Source organism: Aplysia californica, unplaced genomic scaffold (assembly GCF_000002075.1).
Source record: "Aplysia californica isolate F4 #8 unplaced genomic scaffold, AplCal3.0 scaffold02077, whole genome shotgun sequence".
Lineage (NCBI taxonomy): Eukaryota > Metazoa > Mollusca > Gastropoda > Aplysiida > Aplysiidae > Aplysia > Aplysia californica.
The window spans coordinates 2,778-12,615 of NW_004799347.1; the positions used below are offsets into that span (position 1 = coordinate 2,778).

General features: G+C 42.4%; 1 protein-coding gene across 1 annotated transcript; it reads left to right on the forward strand.

The window, feature by feature from the left end:
• Positions 1-4,178: 4,178 nt before the first annotated feature.
• LOC101858325 (protein dachsous) lies at positions 4,179-9,399 on the forward strand (the record flags this gene model as incomplete). Its single annotated transcript, XM_005113366.3, is given in 2 exon segments — positions 4,179-4,327; positions 7,276-9,399. A coding segment is annotated over 1 exon segment (1,808 nt), but the record flags the coding sequence as incomplete, so codon positions are not given.
• Positions 9,400-9,838: the final 439 nt, after the last annotated feature.

Here is a 9,838-nt window from a genome sequence, read left to right on the forward strand (position 1 = left end):
CGTTTTTTAAAAACCGTAATCTGGGTTAGCCCGCTTGTCCTTAAAAGCGACAATTTAACGTAAAACTAATAGTCTGAGATCAGGAGCATTCCTTATGACAGAAGTACAGAATATATATATAACGTCATAGTCTGACACCGAGAACATCCTTTCAGCCAGTCAGAGGCAAAGCAAAGATTCTCTACACGATCTTTGGGCAAAGTTAACATGTCACCACGATGCTAAAATTGCGATCTCAGTTACTTGTATATATAACACTAGCTGGGGCCCCTTTCGATGAAAGGAGTAAAAAAAAAATCGAGTCATTGTGGAACAGTACACACGGCTTGTGAACGGAAACCTCACTTGTTGACAAAGTCGTCTTAGAAGATGGACTTTCCCAAGATTAGATCTAAACGGAACTAATGAAAAACTGAAAATTAAACTACAGTGACTTCAGACTCCTCAGTAAAACTGTGCACCCTTTCAATGATTCTGAACCGCCGTCAATTTGTCCAAATTGGAAAGTTAAGTGGTTCCGAAGTTTTAGGCGGCAAAAGTGACGAACTTTCACAAATAGAATATATATATATAGATTACAGAATATATATATAGATTACAGAATATATATATATATAGATTACAGAATATATAACGTCATAGTCTGACACCAAGAACTTCCTTCCAGTCAGTCAGAGGCAAAGCAAAGATTCTCTACACGATCATTGGGCAAAGATAACATGTCACCTCGATGCTAAAATAGCTATCTCAGTTACATGTCATATATTATATATAATATTATTATGTCGTTCTCGCGCAAAATCAAACTGGAGAAGAACTGGCCTTTTGGAACATGACGTCCACTTTGTGAGAGACTGTTTGGTGAACACATGGGCGTGGCATGTCTCCTCTATACATTTGTAGTTCTATTCTTCTCTCAGAGATTGGACTTTTTTATTTTTTAAATTGATGTAGGTACAATGAATTCCTACGGCCTCTTCGACCAAATTTAGATCATTTAGGAGGCGGGCTTCCGGCCCTATCTGTCGCGGCCAACCCGGGCTGAGAGTGGGAATACAACATTCCAGAAGAAAGACCGAGATACTTGATACAAATTTCTCTCCATTCGGGAATTGAACTGGTATCTCCTGCCAAAGCACTACACCATACAAGGCATTAGACGCCTCAACGCTTGAGCATATGTGTGGGAGCCTAAAGAGAGGTACCAAAAGTCGCCACAGACCATTTTGAGCTACAGGCTGATTTTGACCAAAAATTACTTTTTTAAAAACCAAAATGTGTTTTTTTCCCCAAATGATAGTTCCACCATTTTTTAACAATGTGTTAAAAGAGTTTTCATTGATTTGACTTCTAAATATGTTATTTTGAATTATTTTGAGGTAAGGGTATGTTTTAAAAAAGATAATGAAAACTGCTTTTAAAAGGTGTTAAAATCTATTGTTGAAGCACGTTTTCTCTTCCCCGCTATGTTTTATCATTGAATTCCATTCATGATATTGAGGTCAACTGAATGCCCAACTGGAAAGGAATTTTCCATGAATAAATACATTAGAAACAATTGAATCATCGGGGTTTTTTTTTTTTCATTTATGCATGAGTTCTAAATTTAAAAGCTAATTTTCTCTAAATTAGGTCTTTATACCCTACCTCGCAAAATGTGCAATATTTTCAAAAACTACTTGAGATATCTCAAAAATAAAAAACCCCACTGTGTTCAGCATTGAATGTCCTATTAAGTACAACTCTTTACTCAAAATGATTAAAATCTCGCTAATGGTACCTTTCTTTAGGCACACACACAAAATTATAAAGGAGCCTGCAGACTGTGTGGTAAGTAAAAGTTTTACGGCACTTGCAACACGAATAGGTCGAATGAGTGCCAAAGATTAGAAATGTTACAAGAAGGAAACACAGAACACTAGGAAAAGAGATCTTGACGATAGATGTTTGATTTACAATCGAAGGAATGAACCACATCAGAGCACCCGCCAACCACTCACGGTATCTGCTCAACCATGAAGGGAGTGCTGACCTTTGACCTGTTACTGTTGTACTGTGGGGGCTCTCGTGGCCTAGAGGTTATGGTGTTAGCCTCTCATTCAATACATCCCGGGTTCCAATCGGGACAGCGACGGAAACATTTTCTTCTCTAAAATTGTCTTCTTTCACCTCCTTTCCTGCTCTCTAGCAATGTTCTGTCGTCAGCTTTCGTCTCCACTTTCTGCCCCCATCCCCTCACTTCCTTTGCCCCCTCTACTGGGCTCCTGGCTCTCCTCTACTGGGCTCCTGGCTCTCCTCTACTGGGCTCCTGGCTTTCCTCTACTGGGCTCCTGGCTCTTCCAGCAACCTTTCTACTGCTACTCGCCGGCGCCTTCTTACTGCTGTCTTTCAGCCACACCTCTGATGTTCTCGTATAAGGGCGAACAATCTCGGAGGTCCGTGTGCAAGTTGCGCACGTTAGAGATCCCTTGGTTTTCCAAAATCGATAAGAGTAGGCTTTGGCCCCCACCTGGACAAAATTCAAAATTTCCTACTTACTGAAAATGTTTATTGTGTCCCGCGCGCAAATATGACCTTATAGGGTTGCGAGCGCCGTAAAACACTTACCAAAATAATAAATAATAAAATAACCCCCACCCCCAACCTACTTTGGACACGTAGGTTTACTTGTTGGAAGTAGAAAGATTCAATATTTTAGCAAAAAGTTATGTAATCTCTTCCCACCCCCCTCTCCCTACTTTGTTTTGAAACGGTGCTAGAGTCTACCCCCGCCCCCAAACCACCCCCATAAAAAATAATAAAAGAAATGATGATGGCATTAATATGATGAGTTTTTTCCACTATTAATGCTTATTATTATTATTTTATTATTATTATTATCTTCATCATCATCATCATCCGAGAACGAGGAAGAAGAAGAATCGTCACCATCAATCTTTATTCATCAATTCCGGGCACCAAACATGTTTCCCCATGTAGGTCGGTGCCGGCTGTGAATGGCATTGCTCCACAGTCCGGAAGGAAGAGTGACAAGGCAATTGGGGGGCAACGGGGCGCAATATGAGGGTGTGTCTGATTAGCCGCCTCATAATCGATGCAAGGTGACGTCATCACATCGCCGTTCTCGTTCCCCCCGTGTGCTGGAATCTTGTACGCTCAGATGTTGTGGGATTCCAGCCGCAATTACAATAACAACAGGCCCTGAACCGTCGCTTGGTGGAGGGAGCCAATCTAATTGGAGGTCTTCCCTGTACCTTGGCGTGACTTTGGAGTTCTGTGTAGTGAAGCCGTACACTTGATTGGGTTGGTCGTGAATTAAAACCTCGTCTTTTCGCCGCCCATTCTCTTTTCATCACCGATGGCTACTACACTACCTATACTTTATCTGACCGTCTGGGCTACTACTATTTCGCACGTTCCGCCAAGATAGCCTGACCAAACTGATGTGAACAGTGGAGGGATAATACCACACCTGGTCCACGCCCCCCCCCACCCGCCCCCGCCCCCGCCCCCTCAGCAACCTTGTCCCAGGTAACTATGAAATCGATTTTAGATTACCTGTGATGGCTTGAATATTTACACCTGGATACGAAACTGCAAGTTCAGGTGCAAATATAAGTAAACTTTTCATCATCACACAGGAGGGTACCCCCGGACTGTCTCGTTTCAGTAAACAGGAGACAGAGCGGAGAATTCTCTCTAACTGAACGCCGAAACACGAAAGAAAACCTTTGGGCCTCAATAAGTGGCCCTTGATATCTTTTCGATCTGTTGGTCTGGCCTGGCCGCGACACGGGAGAGCGCACACACAGCCGCCAGCCGGGAGCGGAACCTGGGGTCACGGAGCGAGAGAGCTGCAGAACGAAGGGAGTTTTGTTAGAGCTCTGAAACCTGGGAGGTCAGGTGCGCCAAAGTATTTTCTCCAATATCGCAACATAGCCTGAAAAGGAACACAGATGAAGACTACAATGTATATAATATTCATTTAATGGATGTTTAAGGATAAAAAAGTAGACGTAACCGCTGTGTTGTTTAGTATTCTTTTTACGGAAACCGGTACGAAAATCCCTTCGTACTGAGAAAGCAAGAGAGAGAAGCCCGTGAAGTGCTGAAGGTCTCCGCGAGACGGGCGCGCGGCTTAGCCTGGCTGGATACCGCTGCGCGCTGCGTCGTGCGTGTGTGTCTGTGTGTGTCTGTGTGTGTGTGCGCACGACGGCAGTGTGTTTGCCTGGGTCTCGCGCGCACCGCTACGTTACCCTGGTGGGTTTACCGGAGTCGGAAAACATTCCTCGGCGAACGTGTACTATTCTGTGGGATTCTGTGTGAGGTAAATAACTACATTTTGTTTGTTTGTGTTGCGTTTCTTCGACTCTAAGTTAAAACTTGTGATTCAGTTTGATGCTTGAAGCAGTTTGTACCGACTTCTGTTCCCGTAAGTAGTTTGTTTTGGTGTATAGAGAACCACCACTTGTCTCCAGTAGTCGGGACTTCCCCCAGCCCCAGGCCCCAGGTCTCAGCGAGCGTATTCTCCTCACTAGTCTCGGGGACCAGTTCTCTAGTTCTAGGCGAGGCCAGGGTTAGTTTTTTGAGTGTTCGCTCAGTTCTTTTTGTATCCCTGGCCTACCCCGAGCCGTGCTTGGAGCAAACACGTAAAGTAGGCTAAATGGTGTTTTTTGGTTGTTGAGTAAGACTGCTCGTTGTCGGTGTATTGTTTTTGTAAACGGAACAGTCGTCTTAAATTGTGTGATTCTTTGGTTGTCAATATAAACAGTTGTTTAGTAGCCTACTATCTAGATATATAGGTGGTTAGCGAATGTGTTACAACGGAGCCCTGCTGGATCTACCTGTCAGTCCAGCGACCTCAACGGTTCGCCTTTTTTTCCTGTTTCTTCACCCGAGTCTTAGCCACAGCCTTTTTTGAGCCGCAGGGTCGCTATCCAACTTATTTGAAAAAACGATGTTGTTAAAACGGCGGATTGTTAATAAGTCTTGTTGCAGCGTGATCAAAAACAGTTTCCTTTATCGCTGCTTAAGTCTGTGGTTTCAGCGCAGGTTTCCGAGCTTAGGTTGGGGCCCAGGTGAAAAATGTTGCTGCGTTTTTTTGGGTGTTTTTTTAGATAATTATTTTTTAGGTTACCCTGGGCTAAATTAGTAATAATGGCAACTAGATTCTCTAATTAAACTAATTTTATAGTAATAATAATTATGATAATGTGTAATAATATCAGAAGCAATAATAACAATGATAATAATCTAGGAGAGTCGTCCAGTTGATGAACAGAAAAATAATGAATATTGTTGATTTAATAGTTTAATTATTAAAAATAAACAATATTTAATTTAAAGTAATAAAAGAATGATTTTAATAGTAGGCCTTGTAGTAGAAAATCGGTTAGCCTATAGATTTAATGATAGTATAACAATTCAATGATAATGACTATCTCAAAAATAACAATAATAATAATATGAAAATGTAATAACAATTAATAATAATAATGATAATGATGGTGATAATAAAATTGTATTATAATAATAATTTTATAATAATTATACTATAATAATTAATACAATAATGATAGTGATGGTGATAATAAAATAGTAATCGTAAATCGTAATAATTTTATAATAAACATACAATAATAAAATAATAATGATACAAATAATAATAATAATAAAAATAATGGTCCAACAACTCTAGTAGCCGTACAATGAAAACAATAATAGAACAATAATAACAACAATAATGATAATAATGACAATAATGATAATAATTACTCTACTCGATGCAACTACTACCAATGTAATTTCCGTTTTTAATTCAAGAGGCTAAAACTAAAACTTCATTTTTATTTAATTTTTGTCTCAAAAGATTCTTTGGGGTTTTCTGTCTTTAAGGTCATATTTAAAAACATCATCTCAAAAATGTACCCCCAAAAAGTCTATTAGTAGGCTGTACAGGTAATGAACTGTGCTGTGGCGTCAGATATCTTATAATTTGTTTTGTGGATGTTAGAATAAAACTGTCAATAAATTTAAGTTTCTCATCAGATTATGTTCAGAACGTGCACACAACTTTTTTTACTTACTGTATTTTAATTGACTGAAAACAAACTATTTTGATTTAATGAAATCTGTAGACCCTATGAGACATTGACTTTGAGTCGTCTTTGATGTTTACATAGACACTAACATTTGTGTAATTTGATATTTATCTATCAAGGTATTCATAAGCCTTAGAAGTTGACAGTTTATAGATATCGGATGAGGGCTTTGAATGTACAGCACTTTTGAAGTGAGAAAAAATACAGTTTGATGACTGTTTGGTTTTCTGTTTGCTGTTGGTATATTATATAATATATATATATATAAGTGTGTGACAGGTTGTTTGTCCTTGAGCACCTAAAATTTTCTAAATTTTTGCTTTTTGTTCTGTTCTTGTTCTGTTTTTCTTTGATGTGTACAAAAATCTTACAGTCTGTTCTGCTTTTTGCTATTTGTCGTATAGAAATAAACAGATGTTTGTTCAAGAATCGACAATTTGACTAACTTGTGGTACTATGGGATTACTTTCATGGTTGCAGAAAAAAAAAGAAAGCAAGCTACGTTAAAAGTAAACATTCTGATTTTCAATATAATATTCGGAAGAAAAAAAAGAAAAGAAATTTAACAATTATGATTTACTGAATTGTATCAATGTGTCTTCTCACACTATGACTCTTTGATAAATTTATCAGCTTTGGTTCTAATTATTCTGAAGGAAAGGATAAGAGGATGGATGAGAGGAAGAGAGACTGTACAGTTTTATAGAACCTGAGAACTGACAAATCTTTTCCTCTTTTCATGCACAGAGAAGTAAACAAATGGAAATGTAGAAATGTTCCTATAAGGTGCTCCTAAAGGGAATTCTTCCTAATCCTTACTTTCAATTTAAAAAGTTTAAAAAAACCCTAAAACTACAGAAACCCGCACAAACCGAATATTTGACATTGTAGTGAACATAATATCATATTGTATCTAAATCACTGCTTCTTTTCTGTGAAAAATTATTCACTTTCCTTAAAGCTCAGGAAAAATTAATTTCATTGCTAGGTGTGAATTTTGAATGATACTTCAGTAACTTATTTTTTTAAAGGGAGATAAAGTATCTGATAAAGGCCTGGCTTTTTTTAATGGTTTTTAATTCTTCACTTTTGACTTTTGAGTTTACCACAGTAAAACAGGCATTGCATAACATGCACGTACTTAATGTTTTGTTTGTTGTTTTTTTATTTTCAGAAAATGTTGAGAACAGATACATAAACGATAACAGACGCACCGTTATAGTTGAGACAGTTTTTGTGTGCAGTCAACATTTCACTTCTCAAAAAGGCTTTATCATCATCCGTCTCCTGCATCTGCTCTGCTTGGATATTTGGATATTTTTTCTTCCCGTGGATGATTGGATTACCTTCCCCATGAGGTCGCTGGCAGACTATGCCGGAGCAGCACACTGGTCAAGTGTGTCATTTGTGGTTTGAAGAATCTACACATTTTACTACTACACAGCACCAGGGTTATTTGCCGGCATGGTCAGATAGCCCCGGGCACAACCATGGTTGCTGCTGGCGGTACGACGACGAGTGGCTTCCGTCTGGCTGCTCACGCGATGGCTGCGTCAACAAAACAAACGTGTGCGCGCATCCTGTGCGTGCTGGTGGTGCTGTGTACACTGACCGCTGGTCAGCTGGAGCAGTACGACCTGACACTCACTGTCCGCGAAGACGTGAGCATCGGCACTGTGGTGGGCGTGGTGGAGGGGGACAAATACAGCCCGCCCTACTCTCGGCTCATCAAGAACCCGGCCACAGATAACATGACCCTGAGCAGCTTCGACGTCGATCTGTCCAACGGCCGCATCACCACCAAAGACACGCTGGACAGGGAGGAGCGGGAGAAACACACCATCATCATCAGCACCTTCTCCCAACCCACGCAGCTGGTCATCGTGGAGGTCCGACTGCTGGACATCAACGACATCACCCCCACCTTCATCAATCCCAGCCTGCTGGCCAGTATCCCGGAGTCGGCCCCCAGGACCCACAAGATCGCGCTGGGGAGCGTGCGAGACGAAGACCTGGGAGACAACTCCACCCAGACTGTGGAGATTGTGTCCGGCAATGATGGGAATACGTTTTTCCTGCAGATCAAGAATAGCAGTAATGTGGATAAAATTCTGGATTTAGTTGTGAACACGGATCACTTAGATTTTGAGGGGAAGAAAGTGTACAATTTGGTGATTCGCGCCACGGATGGGGGCGGGCGTTCGTCGGACATGCAGGTCACTATTCGAATCCTGGATACAAATGATAACGAGCCGATTTTCAACAACAGCAAATATTCGGCTCGTGTGGCGGAGAACGTGACTGTGGGGACGTCCATCATCCAGGTGGAGGCCACGGACAGCGACTCGGAGGAGAACAGCCGGATCACGTACTCCATTGACCCCAAGACCGACCCCGAGGAGTATTTCTCCATCGACCCCCGGACGGGCTGGGTCAAAGTGAGGAAACCGCTGGACTTTGAGACGAAGCCTCAGTTTGTGCTGACCCTGGAGGCCACGGACAGCGGGAGTCCCCCACTCAGCGGCAGCACGGGTCTGGACATCATCGTCGTCAACATCAACGAGCAGCCCGCCAACATCTCCATGACCTTCAAGCCAGACTTCCGCAACGGTCATGTGTCAGAGGACACACCCGTGGACACGGTGGTCGCCGTGGTAACCATCGATGACCCGGACACAGACGTGGTGAGGAACGTGGAGGTGTCACTGTACGGTGGAGAGGGCTACTTCCAGCTGATCAAGACGAACCGTCTGGAGGGGAACGAGCTGGACCTGGTGGTTCTGGACTCGCTGGACAGGGAGACGGTCCCGGCCTATGAGATGACCATCGTGGTCACTGACGTAGGCACGCCCCCGCTCAGCGCCAACAGAGAGTTTCGGATCACTGTGGAGGACGTGAACGACAACGACCCGGTGTTCCTGCGCTCCAAATACTCGGCCGACGTTGAGGAGACGGCAGAGATCGGCAAGTCTGTCCTCAAAGTGTCCGCCACGGACGATGACTTCGGGGACAACGCACGGATTACCTACCGCATCCAGGACGGATCGTCGCACATGGGCTGGTTCACTGTGGATTCTAGCACCGGGGTGGTCACGACTCGAGCCTCTGTGGATTGTGAGCTCAGTCCCCAGCTCCTGGTCATCGTGGCCACCGACGGCGGGAACCCACCCAGAATGGCCACTGCCCAGGTCTCCATCAGCATTCGTGACGTCAACGATAAGGAGCCGGAGTTTGAAACCAGTTTCTACAGTATAAAAATCGCGGAGGATAGGAGAGTAGGAGATTGTGTCTTAACTGTAAGTACGAGTTACTTGGTTTCATTTTAGGAACACTCTGTGTGGCTGTGTAAGCAAAGATGTGTGTGTGTGTGTCCTGTGTCGTTTTCTTGTGTGAATCAACAATTCTGTCTGTCAGTTTCTCTACCTGGTGTTTTCTTGTTCTTGTTTCCTGCCTTCTATCTGATTGTCCCTGTCACGCCTTGTCCTGTTTTGTTTGTGTTTTTTCTGTGACCAGCAGATGATGACGTGGTTATGGTGTCTTCCTATGTGTTTTCTCTGTGGATTACGTTACGGATAATTCAGCGTTGTGAAACATGTGCGCAAATGTGGTAGCGATTCTGCCAGGAGCGTCGATGATGTATTTCCTTGCGTGAGTGGATTTACGAATAGCTGAAGTGATTAGTTACCCGTTGCTTTAAAAAAAAAAGAATGAAACAATAGTAAACAGAACGATCCCAT